The sequence below is a fragment of the Triplophysa rosa genome, linkage group LG23, assembly GCF_024868665.1.
Source record: "Triplophysa rosa linkage group LG23, Trosa_1v2, whole genome shotgun sequence".
Classification (NCBI taxonomy): Eukaryota; Metazoa; Chordata; class Actinopteri; order Cypriniformes; family Nemacheilidae; genus Triplophysa; species Triplophysa rosa.
The window spans coordinates 1,120,650-1,145,527 of record NC_079912.1 but is presented as its reverse complement, the minus strand read 5'-3'; the positions used below and the strand labels follow the sequence as shown (position 1 = coordinate 1,145,527).

At 39.1% G+C, this 24,878-nt stretch overlaps 1 protein-coding gene across 1 annotated transcript in view; it reads left to right on the top strand.

Moving 5' to 3' along the window:
* Positions 1–24,878, top strand: part of LOC130546901 (potassium voltage-gated channel subfamily H member 2-like) — a 128,213-nt gene that overhangs the window by 84,824 nt on the left and 18,511 nt on the right. Inside the window, exons 3-5 of the mRNA XM_057322430.1 lie at positions 3,042–3,197; positions 3,373–3,864; positions 3,950–4,161. Of these exons, the coding sequence (XP_057178413.1) occupies positions 3,042–3,197; positions 3,373–3,864; positions 3,950–4,161 (860 nt within the window). The remainder of the gene's footprint in view (positions 1–3,041; positions 3,198–3,372; positions 3,865–3,949; positions 4,162–24,878) is intronic.

Genomic DNA, 24,878 nt, shown 5'->3' with positions numbered 1-24,878 from the left:
ATCTCAAACATGTCTCTTATGACTCTTGCTCTGTTAATGCTGAAATATTCTCTCTGTTTCATCTGACCTCTTGTAAGGAGTTCATCTTTGTTTTCCTTGAGAATGTGAACGCAGCAGTATTTTTGTCAGGAGCAGCTCATAACTCACTGTGATGAATGAGACGTCTCTCCTGATAAGTGTGTTTTCATATCAGCTGTCAGCCGTGTTCTCTGGAGTTTGTCAGCGAGATGAGGATGATAAATAAACGTATATAAGTTTAGAATATGATCACACAGTATGAGGATACATTGTTAAAATAAAGATGCTTAAAAGGTTCTTCATGTCATAGCGATGTCATAGAAGAACCATTTTTGTTTCCACAATTAACCTTTCAGTCAAAGGTTCTTCAAAGCACCATCTCTTTCTTACCTTTTTATAATCTGAAGAACCTTTATTCGCCACAAAGAACCTTTTGTGAGACAGAAAGGATCTTCGGTTGCTAAAGGTTAAACAAAAAATGATCTTCTATGGCATCATGAAGCACCTTTATTTTCAAGAGTGTACTCGTACACCTATAGGAATTATCTTATGAAAAAATCTGCATGTTTTATATACACCAGGGCACTGAAAATACAGAAAATAGTGGTACATGAGTCTTACACGCATGAGTCCAGCAGGTGGCGTTGTAACACCTCCAATATAAAGTCCTGTACATTCATCACACACAGGAAAGCCAAGGTATGAATATTGTCATCTATATTTCAGACACAAGATTAAAGTTGAACAAGTTTAAAAAGAGCAATATTTCTGTCTGTCTGTCTGTCTGTCTGTCAGGACAGCTAATGTCACATCAGGTCATCATGACACACAATCCGTCCGCATGCACTTTAATCTTTAATAAAATATGTAGGATTATGTGGTTTGTGTGTCTGGAAATCATCAGATGTCAGAATACAGCGTCTCAATTCACAATTTATAATGAATTCACCTGTTAAAGGTTTCATTTATTAGTTTAAAATAAAATCATCTTCTCTTGCAGTACTTTACAATAATCTCAATCTTTTAGTTCAAATTATATTATTCTGTGAAATCATTATTTAAGGCTGTTTTGGTAGAAAAGTGTTTTTTTGTTTTAGTATTATTATTCGATATAATATTGTACAGTATTAGTGTAGTATAGTTTGAGTGAGTATATAGTCCGGAGAGACAGAACATCAGTGATTTGGGTCACAGTGCACTTTTTTCTGCTTATATAACTCAACCCAAACATGTCAAAACCTACATACAGTATATATATATATACATTGTGTGTGATGTTGAAATGTTTCAAACACACTCGTGTATGAGAGGATTGACTGCAGCATGTGAATCTTGATGTGGATTAGTCTTTTAAAGTGGACGGAAGCGTAATGAATTAAAGTCAAATCCGTCTTTATGAGCACATTTAATCTCAACACGTGTGTTTCTCTGTGTGTGTGTGTGTGTGTGTGTGTGTGTGTGTGTGTGTGTGTGTGTGTGTGGATGAAGATGATGCCATGAGGTTTATGTATTTTTTTTAAAACATTGTCAGGATATCTGTTTTTTGTGTTTTTCTTTTCTTTTTTGAGTCGCTTGCTTAAAAGCTTTTACTTAATAAATGAGTGCAGATGTATAAAGGCATGTATGGATACGTTTGTGTTATTGCATTATTATACAGGGCTTGACTTGACTTTGGGGACTTTTGGCATAATGTGGAATTGTTCAAATGGACAGGTGGCAGAAGGGGAGGGGCTTGATGATGTCAGCTAAAGTTTAAAGAGGTGGAACAACTTTATTGATTTTGATCAAAGTCATTTGCCGTTTGGTGTATGATCTGTGCGCTGTATGAGTAAGACACAAACACACACACACACACACACACACACACACACACACACGTACGCACACACAAATAGACAGATGGTGTTAGTGGACCTGTAATCCATGTGTAGTTTTCCTGCTCCAAACACAGCTGGGATTATAGTGGGCCAATCTCCAGCTAGAACGTCTCTCTGTCTGTCTGTCTGTCTGTCTGTCTGTCTGTCTCTCTGTGTGTATTCATTGATGACAATCTGTCTGTCAGTGTTGTGAGATTGTTGTTGTACCTGTATCTTGTTGTTCCGCTCTCGTCTGAAGGTAAGCATGCGATATTCTTCAGGATTCAAACATCAGGGCATTGAAATGAAATCTCAGACAGCGGAATATAAACGGATAGTGATGCATTTAAAATGTTGACGTCTGGATTTGATGTGTAGAGTTTTTTGTGTGGTTTGATTTATTATAGAATGTTGATCTTGTGTAATAATGTCTAAACACACAGCTCTGTATTTACAGATGACTTTAAGATATTTTAGTATAGATTTGTCATGTAAACACACACACACACACACACACACACACACACACACACACACACATGGACTATTTGTAATCAGGATTAATTTAGCTGACAGATGATAATTGTTCAGTTAAATTGACAGTTCACCCAAAAATGAAAATTCTGTCATCATTTACTCACCTTCAAGTTGTTCCAAATGTGTCTAAATGTCTTTGTTCTGATGAACACAGAGAAAGATATTTGGAAGAATGCTCATAACCAAACAGATTTTGTCCCCCATTGACTCCCATAGTAGGAAAAATGACACAAAAGAAGATAGTTTGAAGAATGTAGTACAGCAAACAGTTCTGGGGTACTTTTGACGACCATTGTATTTTTTCCTACTATGGGAGTCAAAGGGGACAAAATCTGTCTGGTTATACGCATTCATCCAAATATCTTTCTCTGTGTTCATCAGAGCAAAGACATTTAGACACATTTGGAACAACTCGAAGGTGAGGAAATGATGACAGAATTTTCATTTTGGGGGTAAACTGTCCCTTTAACGTCAGGAGTTCACAAATAGCATCCTGAATATGCATGACAATAATTCAATAATTCTTATCATTCGCTTTCAATTTCAGTTTTCAATTTACAATTTATATATTGCGTTTGTGTATGTGTTTTTGTGACTCTATCTCTAACAGGTTGTTGTTTTCTCTTGCAGGTGTGTGTTTACTGTGTTTAGTGGACGTGGTGCCGGTCAAGAATGAAGATGGCGTGGTGATCATGTTTATCCTGAATTTTGAGGTGATGCCGGACGATACATTTCACGAACCACAAGATCTCAATCACAAGCTTCCTCTTCTGTGGCGTCATTCAAGTACGTCAAATATATACTGTGTACTTTTCTATCAAACACTTGCTGTAATATAGGCTGTTTGCTTTTAAAAATACTGTTCAAGTGAAATGAACGTTAAACTCCACGTTGACTGACTTACAATACTGTTAATGGAAAGAACCAATTTATCTGATCTTCTTTCAAATGTCTGTCGTAGATCGCGCTCGAGGGATCCGTCTGCGTCTGCCTCTCCTACACTACCGGAACAACAGTAAATCTTCTCTGCGGGAGGACCCCGAGGCTGGCCGGGTAACGGCTCTCCCCACCACCTCCCGCCCAGAAAACCACGAGTCTCTCGCTCTCGGTGAGCTGCTCTCTCTTCCAGAGCACGAGCGGTCTCGCCGGACCCCCTCCGCGGCGTGCACCCCGTCCTCTCTCCTGCCCGAGGACCAGCGTAACCTCCTGGGCAGTGACCCCGGCTCACCTCCGCCGGCCCCACCCCATCCTACCACCCTGCCCCTGGGTCATTCCTCGCCCCGCCCGCAGCGGCTCAACCCGGACGCCTCGGTGTCCAACTGCAGCCTGACGAACAGCCGGTCGCGCGAAAGCTTTCACAGCATGCGCCGCGCGTCTTCAGTGGACGACATCGAGGCCATGAGGCCCGAATGGGACCGGAAGCACCGAACTCGCCCCACCAGCAGCAGCACGGGTGAGACAGTCTGATCCGTCATGTTCGACACATATCAGCGTTACCTTTCACCCCCCGAGTTGACCGAATCCGTTTCTTCTCACAGGTGCCATGAACAACAGGTCGCGCATCTTAAACTCTACCTCCGACTCTGACCTCATGCGTTACCGCGCCATCAGTAAAATCCCTCAGATCACGCTCAACTTTGTTGATTTTAAAGCGGACCCTCTCATCGCCCTTCCGGCCGGAGAGATGGACATCCTCGCACCCTGTAAACTCATCGACCGCACGCACAACGTCACAGAGAAAGTCACTCAGGTAAGTCACGTGTTTGGTGTTAACGCATTACCGTCTGTGCTGGAAAATTCACAAACGATATGGAGGAATAAAAATGTGTTTTTGGCACTTGTTATCTTGCTTTGTTTTGGGTTTTGTCCCGTTTGTCCTTCCACATTCACCGTCTTCCACACCGAATGCTTAATTTTACAGCTTCACATCTCAGCGACTGAAGTTAAGACGAATATGGCCATGAGATTGTGTCAAGGGCAGTTTTTGATGTTGGGTCTGATGTCATTTCCTTTTTGAAGGTTCATCTGACAAAGCTAAAGCCACAGAGTTTTGTTTTGCTTTTGAACTCAAAACCATGAGAATGCTGTGAAATGAGAACATGGCAGTGTTGGTTTGTTTTGGATAAACTCAGACGTTGCTTCAGGCAAGCGTGACTGAGATTTACTTTGACAACCTGTGCTCTTCAAAATAAAGGTTTCAGTTACAAGTAAACTGAGTTCCACAGCCTCATTCAAGACTTTTCATTTTTAAAGGAAGAATTCTGTCATCGTGTATTGATGTTGATCCAAACACGTTGACTTCTTTCATGTGAGAAACACAAAAGATGTTGAGCAGAAGTGAAGGAAACTGAGAGACACGATGACGTTTGAGACAAGATTTAAAGTCACCATGAAATCAAAGAGGAAACTGTTAAGTGTTTTACACAGTGTTGCAGTGATTGTTATAAATGATTTATCCGTGCACACCACTATTTTTTCTAAATGAATTTGTCCTAATAATCAAAAACAGTGAGCTCCTCTCCCCCTCTCAACAACTCTTCACCACATGCCGTTAGCAACAAAGAAGAGGTAGGACTATACTCACTGTCTAATGGCCAGGCATTTATAGCCCTCCCCTCCAGGCCCAACTTACAACAAACCAATCAAAAGGGGAAGGGCAAAATAAAGCCCCGCCCTACATTTTTTCAAATTTCAGAAGCCATTTCACTCGGATACACGTCATGATACGGAAAAGAAGTCAATCGAGCATCTGTTTCACGGTGACTTTAAAGAAGAATCTACTGTATAATACAATATCAAGAGCTTTTTTATTCTCTGAAAAACCATTCAACTCAAGATCGATTCTTGATAAACCTTTGCAAATCTTACAAAGAACCTTTATTTATAAGAGTATGGTCAAAGACAAACGTCACAGTTTCTTTCTTTGAGTCTGATGATTGTTTTGTTGTCTAAAGGCAATGAGCCACATTCATGAAACGCAAGCAGAATTCATTTTTGTGTAAAACAGTGCACTTATTCTTTCATTTACATTTATATTTATCCATTTAGCAGACACCAACCCTGTTGAAAAAACCAGCGTATGCTGGTTCGGTATGTTTTGAAGCAAACCAGCTACCTTGCTTCAAAACATACCTAACCAGTTTAACATAAATACATCACAAATGATTTTCGAGTCACTTCACATTGACAGAAATGTGTCCTGCTGTGTTTTATAATTGAGGCTAATTGTGTGAATTGAGTTCAAAGGCTTTGGTGATATAAATCACAGCTCAACGGATGAAACCTCCTCATAGGAGCGTCATCTGACTTCATCGCTTCAGGAGAGATTCACACCAATCCTAATTTCATCAGAGTGACTGTGAGACGAGATAAACTGGGTTGAGCGCTCGGGCGGTGAGATTAAAAGAGGGACGGATGTTTCTGGATCAAATGAAGACAGATGAGTTTGAGTTTGAAGGTGTCGGGGTTAGTGTGTGTACGTCTGTTATTTGTGTAGATGGTTGTGTGATGCTCCAGATGTCTGACGTCTGGAATATAACTTTGCACTTCCCATCGACGTTACAAATGCAGTCAAAACATTTCTTCAGGATGATAATCAGCATGATTTCAGTCACATGATATGACTGTTAGTATTTACTTTAGTAAACATGTTACAGTAGATGATGTGAAATAAAGTCATAATGCAGGTGTGTCATTTATCCACAGCAGGATATAAGGAGGAATTCACTTATGATTGCCGCAGTGAGTTTCTCTGAGATGTGATTGGTTGTGTGTGATTGTGCATGTGCGTGTGTGTGCGTGTGTGTGTGTGTGTTGTGCTTTGATGTATTGTGTCTGTCAGATACATGAGCAGTCAAAGGTTTGAACACACATGTATTTGTTTTATTATGAGTGTATTTATATCAGTATATGTATCAGCCTGGTCTATGATGTTTCTCCTAAAACTGAGAAGAACTAAACGAGACTGTTAAAATGCATAAAGAGTGTGTGGCGCTATGAAATGAATGTAGATTAAATGGCATACATAATCTGGTTTTGGAAACATTTGATCTGAAATGATTGAAGTTATATAAACATTTTCTATCATCTGGAGTTTCTCCGGTTGTTCCTTATGTTGCTGTCTAGATAAAACTATTAAGGAAATCAAGAATAAATCATTTGTTTACTTATACCGCAGGTGAGCTTCTTCAAATCCTGTAAAATCATATCTTTAGATCAACAGATTTTAAGGATCATGAGAAATATCATTCCAGTGTGTTCAAGTGTTTGACTGATGATGTTTGTGTCAAGACCAGTCGTGTCTGATCCAGATGAGCTGATGAACAGCTGAAGACACACACAGTTCATTTACGGAGGTTATGACATAACAGCCTAAAATAACATTCAGAAGTGTGTGTTTGTGTGATTTCCCCTCTAACAGCAGTCAAGATGTAACCTGTTGGTTTCACGCACGCACGCACACACACACACACACGCACGCACGCACTCACGCACACACACACACGCACGCACGCACACACACACACACACACACACCTTTGTTGTGTTCATGCGTACAAGATTCATAAATGCTGAAAAATATTGTTCATTGTTAGCTAATGCGTTAACTAATCTTAAAAAAAAAACACTTTTATTGTAAAGTGTTATGTGTTTTACGTGTGAACATGACCTCATTTGGCTCTTCTCTGATGGAGACCGTAAGCATCAGACAGACTCGGGATATGAATTCTCTCTGTACACAATCCAAAGGGTCTTTGATAGAAAAAAAACATCACATAATGTTCATCCAGTCGAGTCCTCTGAGCACAAATGATTCAGTCACGCAGGATGTGATTGTATTTAATTTACACAATCAACACTCATCAGAAATAAAAAATCAACTTCACACATTCAATGTTAGATGAACCATTGCAAACTGTTTGTACATGCTGCTTCAAACGCCCGCTTTAAACGACAGTACATGCATTTATTTATTTACAGTGACTTTGATTCAAAAACCCTATCATAAGGGAAAATATTAAAATGATGTGTGATGTGATGCCTTTAAGAAACAGATGCAGGTATTTTGTGTGTGTCAGTCATGACGAGGGTGATTTAATCAGGTTATTTTGAGAACATTACATATTCAGGAGATGCAGATTAGGAACATGCTAATGTTGCGTCAAACTGAGACTTCAGTGAACTTTGAATAATCTGGGGTCTCATTTATAAAACTGTGCGTAGGATCCTTACTAAAAGTGTACGTGCGCCCGAAAGCCAAAAATAGCGTACGCCCAAAAATATTCAGACTTATAAAAGCGTGCGTACGCACACCTGTAAGCAATATTCGCTTTATAAATCACAGATCACCTGCAAGTGTGCGTACGTGAATCAGCCTCATATCCCGCCCTGTACACGCCCATTTTTACCCATAAATAGTCAATGCAAAGCACCTCATGAATGCTGATTCGTATATTAATAAGCCTGGCATCCAATCTGCTTGTTAAGCCTGACGTCACGAACCATAATGGCCGTATACCGTTTCCGGGTCCAACCGCTATCAGATGCCATAGAAAAATAACAAAAAATGATGTAAAACTGCCGAAAAACCCTGATCCCATCCTTTATCTCCGCAACGAAATCACAAATGGCCAAACATGAGATTCACTAGGATTTACAAATTAATAATTGTTATAATTATTAATAATAATTATAATTAAAGCCAAAGAAGGTCTCTGCAGCATTTAAGACATAATTATAAAACACAAATGTTTTTTCATCCTGGTTTTGTTATGATCATAGTTAGGACTGATAACGAGAACATAAAGAGAAACGATTGTGCGAGAGCTCAATGGCTGTATTTCCGAATTTTGACATTCGATGATTATGCTCAGTATTCAAGGAAAATATTTAGTATTTATTTACACTGTGTTCTGCAGTTATGGTATTTGATGCTGTCCCTATTCGGTCGGATCATCTCCTCCTCATGCGCTCATAGTGTGATGGTGAGACAGCGCTGATTAAATATTTAGAATGAATTTTTATTTAAGATTTGAGTTGGATTTTAGAAGAAGGTGCATGAAACAATCACTTGATACAAGCGCAAACAACTCTGCAGATTTAATCTTCGTGATAATGGGGATCTTTAACGGATATGAGGTCAAAATAAATGTGTGTGAGGCATTAATGCTTATAATCGTTTTTATCACACTTAGGCCTACTTTCTGCAAACTAAGTTCACTAACTCACCATTTGTGTCGCCTCATGTCTCCAGAATGTGCGTAGGCTCTCCTGTTTTTGCCAAGTGGTTGATGTCCTTAGGGCAACATCATGTTGACCCCGGGACAACATTTAAATCAACCAATCAGATTTCAGAAATAAGCTTAAAGTTTATTTTAAGTTTAATCTTCCAACCAGGATTGGGTGCTTCTAGACCATTGTTTTTCACTTATCATTTCCATCAAGTTATGGTCAGGGTTGGGCTTTGGTGTGGGTTTAGGTTTTATTTATAAAAATGTTGTCCTTAGGTCAACAAAATATGGGTCAGAGTTTGCTTACAGGTGCGCACATTCTCCCGTCAAGTTTGTTTTTAATAGATCACAACCTTCGCGTGGAAAGTGGCGTACGCATGTTTCCAGCCCCATTTTGTGCATACGCCACGTTTATAAATGAGACCCCAGATCTTTGACCAACATATGGAGCAGTGTTTCACTAACAGAAGTCAGATGAAGATGCTGGGATGCTGACAGACGCTCACTGATGACTCAATACATCTCACGGGTTTAATTCAGGACCAATTACATGAACCCATTACAATGTCCTGCTGGATTCAATGGGATTTTCCAGCACAGCCACTGTTCCCTCTCTTCACGCGTCGTACATCTCGTACAGTTTAACGCTCTTGTTGTCCTGTGGAGAATAATGCATGTGTCTGCTGTAGTCTGATCTGATTTTCCTGCATGTTGTGTGCTTTAGTCAAACATTCCCCGCTGTGCTCAGAAGTGTTTTCATCAAAAACACATTTGAATGACTTTAGTCCACTTTGAAGTGTTTTAATAACTCAGCTGGAAAGTAAATATAGCTACTATCTCAGCATCTACTATCAGAGGCCATGTTTAGAAAAAGCTGTTGCTCGTGGGTTGCTCTTATGTCTCACACGGGTTTGTTTAGTCTCAGAGGAAAATATGAAACGATTGTTTACATCCTGCAAAATGAATGTTCATAGAGAAAGACTATAGATGAGAAGTGTGAATCACAGACTTGCAAAACTCAGGACAGTTTAAGACATCTGTAAACAGGGAGACACGTGAGATTTCCATTCTGAGCTCTACAAGAAAGAAAATCATGTAAATGAGATTTCGTTAAAGGAACGTGATTTGTTTCTTTTCTTTTATGCATAGAGTACCGTACGTCTGTTCCAATATATGAATCACTTCTGCACTGTAAAACGGCAAGCATTACTTTGGATGTTATTTGTAATACTACACAAAGCACATTACAGAAATTGTATCTAATAAAGTGTTCAAATGAGATCGTGTGTTGTGGATCTTCACCTCCAGACATGAATGTGCTCCATTCATCAGCCGTCACATCACATCATAGATCCGAATCCAGCGCTGACTCAGTGACTCTCCTGCAGTGTTTTTGGCTGATGTTTGTGTGAGACGCTGAGCCATGTCAAGAGCTTTCACACTTCTTCATGTTGCCCTTTACAGTCGTGACTCCCAATGAAACAAACCCATCATGAAAGATCCAAACCTGCAGAACACAAAAGAAGATATTTTGAAGAACGCTGATACCCAAACGACACTGAACTCCATTGTATGAACACTAAACCGCTGATGCATTTCTGAAATTGTGTTCCACTAAAGAGAGAGTCATGAATCACACGAGGGAGAATAAATGATGACAGAATTTTTCTTTTTGGTTGAACTATCCTGATGTTAAGGACCAATCGATGTGTTTTCGAAGAGCAGGTGGAGGTGATGCTGTGGTTCGTGCTTGCGTCATCTCATTTGCTGTCCCTGAAACGCCCTCTCCTCATCAGCCTCAACAGCACAGGTGACCTATTTTGGCAGCGTAGGGTCCATTAATCTTGATGGGGCGGGCGTGACGGCGGTGGGCGGCTCATCATGGGCGTAATTGAAATGGGTGCCCGCTCTACACTGCATTGATTTAAAGTCACGGTGCACTCACCTCTTATATGCCAAAACTCTCAACTGAATGAGATTCAAAGTCTATGATGTTTGTACATTTAAAACAGGAACGAATCTGAATCTTTTTGCTTGTGTTGTAATAAAACAAATGATATTAGACATACTGTATATGCAGGCATGGAGGAATTATAAGGAGTTATTGTGTGTTTTGATTTATTCAGCTGAATTAATTTGAATACATTCAGCATGTGCACATAAATGCACATGGGTTAATCCATCAGCGCAGATAGACGGGCGTGCCGTGGACTCAGCACATGAGACAATGGAGTGAACCAGACAACACTGATGTTCTTCATCATTACAACCAAGAACCAACCTCTTCATGTAGCAGGGAAAACAAAGACACTTGACCTCCTTTGTTCTGTATTTCAGTATATTTAGGAAAAATGAGTAAAATATAAAAAAACAAAAAACTCGATAAAATAGATCTGTGATGTCCATCTACAGTATTAAAGTATACTTTCAGTGTACCTCTCTCTTTGAACTCAGACTAGTCACTAGATAGACTAGTCACACAAGTATATTTATATTAATGTGGCACATTGTACTATAGAATATGCCAATTATATATACTATTAAGATAAACTAATTAATTTATATAATACATAATTTAAGCATTGTATTCATATTAAAACACTTACTGACAGGATGTGTGTATTAAGTGACTCGTACTGTATCATAGTGTGTGGTTTTCTACACACTGTTTGTTTCTGCTATTAGGCCTATTTGAAAATTCCCTTTCACAAAGTTAGTGGCGTGATCACGAGCTGGGTATGCGGACGACAGCGGATACTCCTGATGACGAAAATTGCGGAATATACTTTTGCCTTAATGTGTTTACAGCGCGAGCCCCTAACGTGCGAAATGTCAATAACCAAACAGCGCCGCGGCGGCTTTACCGATGCGTTTTGAGCGTGGCGGGACAAGCGTTTTCAATCAATTTTTGACGAACGAGTTCTTTCGCTGAGGTGAAACTGACGACAAGACTCTCACTCCAGAAATTACAGGTGCGCTTCAGATGTGGCAGTAAATATTAATACAATCTAGTTCTTTTTAAATTCTGAACTTATGGTGTTCCCTTACGCTTTGTTGCCTAAAATATATTGATAAGACGAATTATTGTTTTGTATCGACTAGCGTTTACTAAGGTAGCATTGCGTTGCAAGAAGCGTCAGCGTTCACACACGTAGAGTTTATTTGTGGCCTCACTCAGTTATGATGATGATAATAATAATGTCTTTGCTCTTTCTTTGTGACTGAGTGTGTCTACTCGTTTTTATGTAATACTTAATAGCGGAGTCTCAATGTGTTGTTCACGTGAGCACTGAGCATTGTGTGGCACGCGACTGACTACACAGTTCGCTCTGGGCACAGATAGTGGCAGGTTTTCCATTAGCCTTCAAAATGCGCAAATTGAAATAGCGCATTAAAAATAGCCCCAATGGAAACACGTAAATTTCGCACAAACTCCCATGTATCGCAAACAAGCTCTCACGCTCGCATGAGATGTTTTTTCAGGCAATACGATCAAGGCATATTTCTCAAAACTGCAATGGAAACACTTTTTGTCGTATTTACAAGTCACGTGGCGTATAAAAAGTCACATGTTTTGGCAGAACATTTGAAAAGATAAGATGTAAGGAATTCACATGAAGTAATATCTTATATGACGCTCAAATGCAGGAAAACGAGTGAGTTTGTTTGCAACCTGCCATAAAACGTACAAAGAAGAAGTACGGCCAGAATGACTTATAGCGAGAAGAATCAAATTACACTTTAATAGCATAACATAATTGAATGGAAACGCAGTCATTCCGCGATATTGTTTTAATCGACGTTTCGAAAACATCGCTTTAATTTTGCGCAAATCTGTAATGTAGCCTAATCCTGGCTACAGACAGTGGAGCAGTATCGCCAGATTCGTCTTCAGCCAATCGGTCTGCGCAATGCCGCCTGAAGTAAAGGTGAAACGGACAATACACACGCCTTTAATGATAAACATTCTTGTAATGGTGTATTGTATACTGTAGCTTAAATCCTGTGCCCGGTAGTCCAGATCATACTTGTGGATGAAGTAAAGCTGTATCTGTCTGTCTGTAAAGCTGCACTTTTCACAACAGTTGAGTTGTTGAAACATTTTAATTTCAGCGCTGTAACGTCAGGGATATTTTGACTGCATTACTCTAACGAAAAGTTATTAGAGGTATATTTACAGATGTTGTCATCACATCAGTGAGGGTCAGAAGATACAGGTGCAGCTGTTGTGTCATTATGCAGTCACTGTTCACACACACACATACACATTACAGAAAATACAAACCATAGACATTTAGAATACCTAGATGCACCATTTTACGCTTGATCGTACGTCAACGCCTCCACCATATTGGTGTATATGATAAACACACTGAAGTCAAGGGTGGAGCTGCGGTTTTCTGCATTTAAACGCAATAACGTTTTCATTTCTCAACTAATTTCAGTACTTTATTATTTACGTACAGAAACGTTATGGTTCCAGTTAAAGTTAGAGTTGAAAAAAATATTAATTGTCAAACGGAACTGTTTAAACTCCAGCTTGTCAAGCATTCATTTAGGCTTAATAATTGTGTAGACATCGCTAATGTGATATAATTTAAGGTAGATGAAATGCACATGATCAGAAACCAGGGGCCTGTACCATGAATGCTGCTGAACAAACTCAGGGTTACAGGATTAGTTTTGGGTTGACAAAACCAAACCAACGTGATCAAGCTTTGTTGGTATGTGTATAATGTGTGCGTGTGCCCCCACAGTGGATGAAAATATCCTGCCTTATATTGTGAGGATGAAGCACATGATGAAGAGAAACTATCTGTGCGCTCTGACAGAGTTAAAGAGGGAAATGTACTGTAGGCTTCTATTCAATATGGCACACGTGTGAATGTGAGGATTTATATTTTACATTACTGGCGTCTCTGTTATTGTAGGACATTTCACAACCTTCCACAGAAACTGAAGTGTCTACCTCCATAGGTTACAGAAGAAATGTGAACAAAATACACTAGAGAAGCTGATTCTAAGTAAAGAAGGCTAATAATAAAACATGCCAGGATGTGAAGTTAGTAGTCAGTTGAAGTGTACATTTAAAAATCTGATGGTCATCTCAATCCTGACTCTGGTTTGACTGAGGGCCATGTTGAAGTGGTTTTGTGGTCAGGATAGCAAAAACCTCTGGCACACATAAGAACCCCTGTCTCCCACCAACAGGCTATCAAACACTCCTGTCATAGAACAAAGAAGAGAAGATTGTATTGAAGTTTGAAATTGAGTTTTGGTCACATATTTAATTCATTTAAAGGATTTTGTACTGTTCCCCATTTACTTTAGCTTCCTTAAAGCACTGACACAACACAGATGTATTAGGAATGTTATAGGAATTAAATTATTAAAAACTTCTTATACATTTTAAAATGTAGGCCTTCTGTATGATACATTATTTAGGTGAATTCTAAGTGTAACTTGATAAAAAAAAGATTAAAATAGCAGTGTTAAAAGATATGTGATGTCACCTGTCAATGTATGGTTTTGTCTGTATCTTACTGTAGCTGTTTAATAGAAGGTTTCTTTAGTGAACAAACACAGTGAAACTGAAAGTGTTCCTAGTTGTTCTGCACCACAGACAAGAATGTAAAAAATGCAATGCAAAGAAATACATATTGTATGTAGATCAAATAATGGAATATAAATCAATTTAATTTAATTTAAAGTGTTAGGGAAAGCCTGCAAATGATATCTCTAAAATCAGATTTGACCTATATAGTAACCATTATTTGATTTTATATTTGTAATATATATTTACATCTTTTTATATTAGTATTTTTATTTCATTAAACATTATTAAAAATAACTAGTCATTGTAACACACACTGTGAGTTAGTTGCGTCACTTATATGTAAATTTGCTCGATGCTGATTGGTTCACTTTCACTGCGAGATCTCTAATCTAGATCATAACCTGCTCCGGAGCAGGTTAGCTGTGCAGCATAAATTACCATGGCGATGAACACAGATTAAAGATGAGTTACTTTCATGGTACCTAAAACCCAGGGTTGGCGCAAACTAATCCTAAATTTACCTGGCTAGCCACCTAAACCGGCTTCATGGTACAGGCCCCAGCTCGTTCACTTTAAAATCCTTGAAAAAGTCGAAACAGTGCTTCTTTACTATATTACTATATACTGCTATTTCATACTATTTATAATGCACGACAGTGTTATTTGTTTTACTAACATACATGTTTTACTGCTGTAATTGTTTCACCGGATTTATAAAAGAACATCTTTTATCTCTGAAATTATGACAGAAAAAGCCATTTCCCCAGTAAAAAAAACTAATTTTTTTAGAGAATATGTAAATTAAATGACTTTCAACCAAAAATATGAAGTGTGAAACTGTGGACACTTCACGCTCTCAGCGGTCACAGTTTCGCTTATGTAGTGGAATGGAGGCGGGGCTATCGGACGCGGCTGGAGAAAAACTCTCCTGCAGAGTTGTAACGCTTCAATCTGATGATGACTAAAGTAATACTGCGCAAAAACATGAAAACTACATTAAATGTACAATCATGTATACGTTTATTTTTTTTCACATGCGATTGGCGTCATTTGCGTTTGTCTGGGAAAATGATATGCTTCCGGTTAGTATAAAACCGTTTAGTATTACATTTGGGATGAAACTACCCTTCTAAAATTCATACACTACATGGTTGAGTGCAAAGTAGTGTATAGTATGTCATTTGGGACACAGCTTGTGTTTTATTCTCGACTAATACTTTAACGTGTGCTTATTATATTCTGTTGCTTGTCCTGCATATCTATGGGATTCCTTTTGTGCCAATAAGAATGAACGCAAACTTTTAAAAACCGAACAAAAATATACAATGAGAAAGAAAATAAACACTTTTCATAATGAAAACAATAAACTCAATTGCAAGAAAGTGACATGATTTTCAAATAAACTGCTATTTTTCTTAATTTTCTAAGTTTCGTTTTTGCAAATAATAGTTTTGAATTCGCTGCTAGATTTTTCATTTGCGCTTTCCGAGTTTTCGTTTACGCTTCTCAATTTTTCGTTCGCCTTTCTGGCACAAATCTCACGTGTAGGCAGGATTTATGACCGCTTTACGCTGATTGGCTAGTGAGTTTTTGATTGACAGCTCCCTGACAAGGAAGTCGATACTGAAGACAGTACAGTGCAACGAATCTTAGAGAACGATCTGCATGCTGTTATCTTTATTGTTTGTACTTAAAACTACTTTCTTATTTAGTTAGTATATTAGTAATTGGTATTTGAAGTTGGTAAATCATGCGCGGTGTGGATCCAAGCGTCCTCCTCCTCCTCATCGTCCTACTCACCCTCAGGTAAATGAATGTAATTCAGATAATAAAGAAAATCGCTAAAAGTTTTATTCTTGTACAGTAGCAATTCTGTCTTTACTTAGCTCGTTCATTGTGTGCTTTATACTTTCTGTCAGGTATTATTTTATGGACTGTAAGATTATTTTCTTAAAAAGGAACGAACAACTTGCATTATAACATCCAATAAAGACATGTTACAGATTATTGGGTTGTGAGAAATTAACGTGCTAAATGAAAACATTGCTGCATAGTTACTGTACAGAGATTAAAACTTTTAGCGATTTTATTATCTCGGTTACATAAATGTACCTGAGGGTGACTTGTGTCCAGCTGAGGAGGAGGATGACGATGTCGCTCTTGAAAACAGTCTCCTTTTAAAGAATTAAATCCACTTATAAGTCAAGTACTGTATCTTTCTTTTTAAACTCATGGTGAATGTACAGTATTATACCCCTTTCTTTACATTCACAGAAAGTACACCTCATAAAACACTACCAATACATTCAAATGACATTTATGTTTTTTAAACGCTACAACAAAACACATTCATAAGGTGACACAATTAGAGGCCTTCAGAATGTTTTATTAATTTAGTCTGCCTCTTGCAAACAACAATTTCATTATGTATTTACACACCTACATAAAACAGGTTAAAGAAAAGCAGAAGAGAGACTTCTTAAACTATAAACAAACATTTAAAGATGAGAAATTAGAAATATGAACAGGAAGCATAACACTTTATTGTATATCTCCTCAAAACTCACTAGGCATCTCGTTTTCCTGATATCATTGTAATTATAAATTATAGACAGCTGTCTTGACGGCCTCTAAACCCACGTAAAGTTGCATGTGAATATGGCTATCTATCCTGTCTTTACTCGACGTTGGCTTGTTGTTATGGCGTGATAGAGCCTGGAAGCGTGTCCTACTTTTAAGTGCGTGAAAGTTGGCAACCCTGCTAATATACTAACAAAATAAGAAAGTAATTTAAGTACAAACACTAAAACAATACTATACAGAAAACCGCAAGAAGATTGCTCTCTAATCCGCTGCACTGTCTTCAGTATTGACTTCCTGGTCAGGGAGCTGTCAAAAGGATTCTGCACCTTTAACAGAAGATCTTTTCGTTTTCTAGAATTATCATCAGATATGATTAACACCCCGTTCAGACCGCCAGGGATACACAACAACAAAGCGAGGCGATGTCATTCATTTCAATGGAGAGCGGGCGGCACGAGCGACAGGAAGTGGGCGTGTCTAGCGACGCAACAAAGTTTAGATTTGCTCAACTTTATGCAAATGTTGAATGACTTTCGGGAGCGACCACCCACAGGAGTAAAGCAGCGGAGCTCACGCCATCCGTCTCTCGTCTGTTACTGCAGGGGTTTGTTTATAAATGTTACTAGAGCAACCAAAGCTGGGAACGCCTTCTAACCAACTCGTAGCGAGAGACTAGCGACACAGTCGCTGGCGGTCTGAAGGCTCTTTTCGTGTCTGTTGCTAAGCACATCATTAAATGACCCTTTAAAAACTCAGTGTAAAAACACAAGAGAACTTTAGTTATTTGTCTTTGTTGAATGTTTAATTAATAAAGCAAAGGTTCAAGTTTCTAAAGTCTGAAATCATAAATGCATTCAAGTTTTTTTTCGTCACGTACACTAATAGTAATACGCTTGACTTAAGAAATACTTCTGTAATGTCAAATCATAGTGCAGAAAATTACGTTTGGTGGAATTTAACTAGGAATGTTTGAGTTGATGCAGAATGAAGAGATTTGTTTTTTTATATCACCTAGATGATCGGCACAGTTTTTAAGATCTTTTCTGAAGAAAACTCTGGAGTTGAGTTTACTCTCCATTTAATAGTGTTATTGTCTTCTAGGCTTTTTCTCTCAGAAAATATTGTGTGATGAGGTCTTCAGTGGGTCTGGAAGTCTGTGCTTTGTGTCTTATTTAGATCTTATTCAGATCTCAGTCGACTCGGTGGGAGTTCACACACACACAATAGTCCAATCTCTCACCGAACAAAAGCTCCAGACACTTAACCATCACCGGCCCGCCTACATGAGACACATCAGTCTGACAGCAGCTGTATTTCTACTCTCATATAGACACACCACCGTACATGTGGTCTTATTTCCACGTTCAGTGTGTGTGTAACGTGCTCCATATAACAGGAGGGTATTAGTGGGTCAGTGTTAGGATGATATACACCAGGAATCAGTGCCTTGTTTCACATGGACTATTTTTGCCTTCATGTATGTACGGTTGGCCTGTAGGTGCAATTGCAGGAACAAGATGCTATTATTTTTGCTTATGCACGTACAGCGTTTGTAGTTGGCGTCATAAATCATGATGTGAGCGCTGGCCTGTTTTCAGCGTCATCGCTCATGATGTCTGTGAGAACATCTACAGGTCTCGCTGGTGTAGGATTCAGATACACCATTCCACAGATGTGCAAATAAAATTACTATGGACGTTAGATGTTGTGTCTCAGGAGTTCTCAGTTGTGTTTCATTTAAGTATCAAATATAAAAATAAAAAGAGAATCAAATGAGATTGTGATTGTTGAAAGACATGAAGAGTGGAGGTGTGAATGAATGTAGATTGTACAGGTCAATTTGATGAGTTGATAGTGAGATCTTCAATAATATTGACTTTTGATTGCAGACGAGACGAATCGGAGCTCAGTTTGACACATTGATGACATCTGTGAGATTTCTGACTCTTTCTCAGGAGAAACACAGATATGACTTAAGTTTTTTTTTTTTTTGCTCTTCATTTAATCTCATTGATGTCTAACAGAAATAACGGAGAAATTAAATCGATCTCATCTGTGGTTGTTTGTCTGACGGGTATTGAAGATCACAGAGTCATGAGTCGCATTTGCTCTGTTAAATTGAATTGAGTTGTTTGTGTTGAAGTTCACTGTCATGAATTTAATGTGAGAGCAGCTGGGATTTGTTCTGCCTTTTTTCTCCAGTTTTGCTCAGTTTTAATTCACAGTTGAAAGTTTTTGTTAGCCCGGTGGACCTCTATTAGCTGAGCTGACCTGAAGATAAGCGCTGTATTATTGATGGAGCTCCACACGACTGCTGGTGAGAGATCTGAGCCGCTTTAGCGTCTGGAAGGAATGGAAGCGTTTGATGTCACTGATATCTTACAGATGGCTCATTGGAACTGGCACTTGCTTTATTTTGCTGTCCTTGTAATTTTGCACCCGTCACGTCTGTTTGTTTGCTGCAGGGTTTACTGGATGCATTAGTCAAACATTAGAAAGCGTGTCTGATGGTGTGATTTTCTCCGTAGGCATCATGATGTTCCTTTAAAGCAAAGTCTTTGAATGCATTGATATGATGTCCAGTTTGCCAACACAGCGTCTGTGTTAAATGGCTCTTTAAATTATGAGTTTTAAAGAAGATTTTCGCCCTGAATCACATGCAAAACTGTCTGAGCCCATCCTCCTTACTGTGCTTTAGAATAGAACTATCTAGTTCAGGTCATGAAACTGTGTGTTAAGCATTTTTCAGTCCAGACAAGAGAGAGAACAAACGCTGTCCTGTAGCTTTACATTGAAATCTGCCTTAAAAATATTTGAATTGCGTGTCATGTGACGTCTCCGCTGTATAGTGTGTTTGCTGGCCCTGTGAGGATATTTTTTAGCTCTGTCCCTGGAGACGCGGGTTCATTTGAGCTGTTTGATGAATTTGGGGTTCCATCATTAAGCAGAAGGCGTGTGACGGGACACGTACTGCAGCGTCCTGTGGGACGAGCAGCGTTGTTAATAAACACATGTTGAGTCATCACACTTTCACCCTGTTTTTGCCATATTTTATTAAAACGCAACATTTTTATCCAGTTTCACTCCAAATGTCACATCACAGCAGTGAAATAATCTGTGAGCTGCGTTTCGTGTTGACCGCAGTCACGTCGTGTTAAACGGTCAACATTGACCTTTCTGTCCGTTTTTGCTTTGCTCCTACCATCCGTCACCAAACAGCGTCTCATCACCGAAGCTCATTTTGTGCTTCTGACAGCATAAAGAAGAGCAGCAGTGTCCTTCTCTCACCTTCAGCCGCTCTTGTTCCTCATCTCTGATGTGTGAGATCTTTATGATGGATGGATGAGTGACTGTGGCAGTTATTCAGCTGAATTGATCTGTCTTCACAGACAGGAATGATTTTTACTGAAATGCCTGCGATTTTATCTCTTCTTTGTGCTTTTGAAGTCATTTTTAAACTGATAGTTAATCCGGTGGAAAGACACGGCAATGTATTTCCGACATTACACAAAAGAGCGTCATTTTGAACTTTATTGGGATTTTAAGAGCAGATTTTGCAATATGGAGAAATTATAAAGTTTGATAATAGTGAAAAACCGTGGAAATGTCACAAATGTGAGTTTTATGTCATTCGGACAAGACATGCCACCATTTCTCTATTGAATGCATTATGGTTAGATTTACGTGTGAGACTTTTTTATATAATTGATGTTTTGTACTATTACATCGTACAAATTCATATGAATAAGCAACCTTGTAAAACAGTATTATATAGTATAAGGCAGTATTATATTGGTCATCTCAGTCCAAAGTTAAAAATGTAATATTTAATTAAAAGTCAAATTTAAAACCATAGTCTCCATATGAATTGAAATAATGTTCAAATCAATGCCAAACATGCCAAAAACACCCTATGTTCCAGATCGTGTGGCGGGTTGAGTAGACTGAATCTTGATTCATGTCATACACCCAAAGGTAAAGCACCTGGCTGTTAGAACGGCGGTGTCAGCACATTGAGGTTGTACGTGTGTTAAGATACATGAGAAGTGTGCGGTTGTGTAGAGATGCCGAGCGCAGCAGTCTGGCTGTAAGTGGGACACAGAGCTTCTGTATTTGGAGTAATGGTGTCGTTTGTTATTCCTGCAAAGCTTGCTGGGAATGAAGGTGACTGTTCCTCTGCTGGTGATGTCCAAACATGTGCAATTGAACGGATCTCAGTCTGAGCTTTTATCCTCGAGGTGCTGCTTGGGGTTCTCAGGTCTATTTGAACCTTAACTGAAGTAGAATTAAAATGCCAAGAGTCATTTGAGGATGTCCTTCTGATAAATATTAAAATATGTACTGCAAGGCTCCGTAAAACCGGTGTCATAAATAATAATTCATTAATACAGAGTCCACGGACCCTCACGGGATCTTTACATCCTTATGGGAGCAGTCAGATGATTAAAGAACTCTTTTTCAAGAATAGTTCATCACAAAATATCTAAATGTTCCGACATCATCCCATCACGACCATTTAAAATTCAACTTTTCCTTTAATAAGCAGTGTATCTCAATACTTAACCTGTTCTTGTTTTGAGCAACTGTGTTTTTTACAGCTCACACTCTTCTGTCATCTGACTGCTGATGTTAATTTCCAACATGAACATTTACGGTCCACGAACTGACCTTCTAATCAATTGACTGTAGAAATCTCTTCTGTCCTGTGTGTAATTCAGTGAATTACTGACTTGCTTATTAGACCCCATACCAACTAAATTATTAAAAGAGTTATTACCCGTTGCAATTGAGCCCATTTATAACATTATCAACTCGTCACTTAATCTAGGCCATGTCCCAGGACCCTTTAAACTGGCCGTCATTAAGCCTCTTATCAAGAAACCAAATTTAGACCCCAATGAACTAGGAAACTATAGACCAATTTCAAATCTCCCTTACCTGTCTAAAATACTAGAAAAAGTAGTGTCCACTCAGTTGTGCTCTTTCTTACAAAATAATGACATACACGAAAAATTCCAGTCAGGCTTTAGACCGCATCATAGTACTGAAACTGCGCTCGTTAAAATTACAAACGACCTGCTTATAGCATCAGATAAAGGTAACATCTCACTCCTAGTCCTGCTCGACCTTAGTGCTGCGTTCGATACTGTAGACCATAAAATACTTCTAGATCGCTTACACAATTATACCGGTATTCAGGGACAGGCACTACAATGGTTCAGATCTTACTTATCAGACAGACATCAATTTGTCCATTTAAATGGGGAATCATCAAATCTAACGCAAGTAAATTATGGATTACCTCAGGGATCGGTTTTAGGACCCTTGCTATTCTCCATATACATGCTGCCCCTTGGAAACATTATTAGAAAACATGGAATTAGCTTCCACTGTTATGCAGATGATACTCAGCTATATATCTCATCAAGACCAGATGATTCCTTCCAACTATCCAAATTGGCAGAGTGCATCGACGATATAAAGCATTGGATGACTTGTAATTTCCTTCTTTTAAATTCTAATAAAACAGAAATATTACTTATCGGACCAAAGACACGTGAGCAGAATATTTCGGATTATGACCTGCAAATTGAAGGCTGCACTGTTACTCCAACAAATACAGTTAAAGACCTTGGCGTTATATTAGACAGCAACCTGTCATTTAAAAATCACATCTCAAATGTCACAAAAACAGCCTTCTTCCACCTTAGAAATGTTGCCAAATTGCGAAATATTTTATGTGTGGCTGACGCAGAGAAGCTTATTCATGCATTTGTGACCTCAAGACTTGACTACTGTAATGCACTGCTTAGTGGTTGTCCTGCAGCATCAATAAACAAACTACAGTTAGTTCAGAATGCAGCTGCCAGAGTTCTAACCAGGTCCAGAAAATACGATCACATAACCCCAATGTTATCAACCCTTCACTGGTTACCCATTAAGTATCGTATTGACTTTAAAGTTCTTTTAATTACTTATAAAGCCTTAAACGGTTTAGCCCCTACCTACATAACAGAGCTTCTACCACACTACAACCCATCACGCTCTCTAAGATCTCAAAACTCCAGACTTTTGATAACACCTAGAATAACTAAATCCACCAAAGGGGGTAGAGCTTTCTCATACGTAGCACCTAAACTCTGGAATAGCCTCCCCGATACTATTCGAGGGTCAGACACACTCTCCCAATTTAAATCTAGATTAAAGACACATCTTTTCAGCCAAGCATTCACTAATACATAGCTAATGAACAGCAGCTACGCTAATTATTCTCTTTCTGTTTCTGCCCTCGCCTCGGGATGCCCATCCCGAGGTAGGGAGAGATTCCGCCAGGCCCAGATGAACGTCATATGCCCATCCCCAACTAGAGATTACGCCAGCTACATCGGAAAATCCCGTGCCATCCTCCTGCGAGAGCCTGCGGACTGACTGACCATCCAGCTCCATCCAAGGCAATTCCATCACCACCCAAGAAAAAGGCGACCATCTGGCCGGCCCAGCTCAGACAATTCCATCCCCAACCGAGAGCAAAGACGGACTACCTGTCACATAAATGCTAAATTTACAATACTTGGTATTTAATGCTAAACTTACATCACACGACAGCAGTTTGAAGTTATGGCTGCACTCAGTGACTTTGATTGGAGGTAGCTGGGTGGGTGTTGTAGGGAGTGGGGGGGCTTGTTGGTTGTGGTTCGGGGCGTTTCATTTGTTGGGACTGTGTGGGTCTGGTCTGGTTGGTCTTGTTTTGTGGTCGATGTCGGACAACAGAGGAGTAAAGTTAATTATGCCATTACTATTTTTCCCTGGTTGTTCCTCTGTTGTCTGTTGTTGATCGCGGAATGGGACCGGGTTGGACCTGCACGGTTTCGGCGGGTGGGGCTTCCTGGGTCGCGGCTCGTGGGCTCTCCCTGTTCTTCGTGGACGTTGCTCGGTAGCTTTGGTCGGAGTCACTGAGTGCAGCTATGACACGTCAGAGGAGATCTGGTCCTCCCGGCTGAGCCTGGTTCTCCCGAGGTTTTTTTTTCTCCATTTATTCATCATTGGAGTTTGTGTTCCTCGCCACAGCAGTGCAGTGTTGGCTTGCTCACCGGGAGACTGCATTTATTTATTTATTCATTTATTTATTAGATATTATATATTATAATGATCTTGCTTGGTCTATAAACACCATGCACTGTGCTGTGTTTTACCTTTCTGTGTTTTTCTTATTTGCTCCTGTAAAGCTGCTTTGGAACAATGCGCATTGTAAAAAGCGCTATATAAATAAAATTGAATTGAATTGAATTGATGAATCCTTAATGCGTAACCAACTGTAGTTTACAGTCGCGGACAAAAGTATTGGAAGTGACATAAATTTAGTGTTATGCAAAGTTTGCTGCTTTTGTATTTGTAGATTATTTTTCCACATGTTTCTACGGTATACTGGATATCTTAAGTTTTAAAGGTGTTCATTGGCAAAAACATAATATACACAGGAGCCGATATTGACAGTGTTGGGCCTTGTTTTTCATAACCTCTGTATATCACTCTGGCTCGCTGGATATTAGCTTCTGGACTGATGGAGAACCTCTCTTGCCTTATTAGTGCTCTGAGATGATGACAATTCTTGGGCTTCTGCTTATCCACTCTCTTTACTTTACTCTTACTTTTGGCCACGACTGTAGATTTGATCTTAAAGGGACAGTTCACCCAAAAATGCAAACTATTTTATGATTTATTCCCTTCATGTCATATCAAACCTGTATGAGTTTCTGTCTTCTTCAGAACACAACAAGATATTTTGAGGAACGTTGATAGTCAAACAACACTCAACTCCATTGACTTCCATTGTATGAACACAAAACCACTGAGACATTTCTCAAAATATCTTCTTTTGTGTTCTACTCTGTTTAACTCGCGTGACGTGAACCTGTTTTTCTCTCTGGGTTCTTAAACATTATGATGCGTTGTGGAGAAATTGTCTTTCTTTAATGTTTCAGTACAGTACAGGCCGGTCATGGGTGATTTCTGTTGTCTGTGAAAATAGAATGCTTGAACTCTAGTGAGGTTCAGCATCCCCCTATACGCGTATAACAATATAACAGCTACACTGGG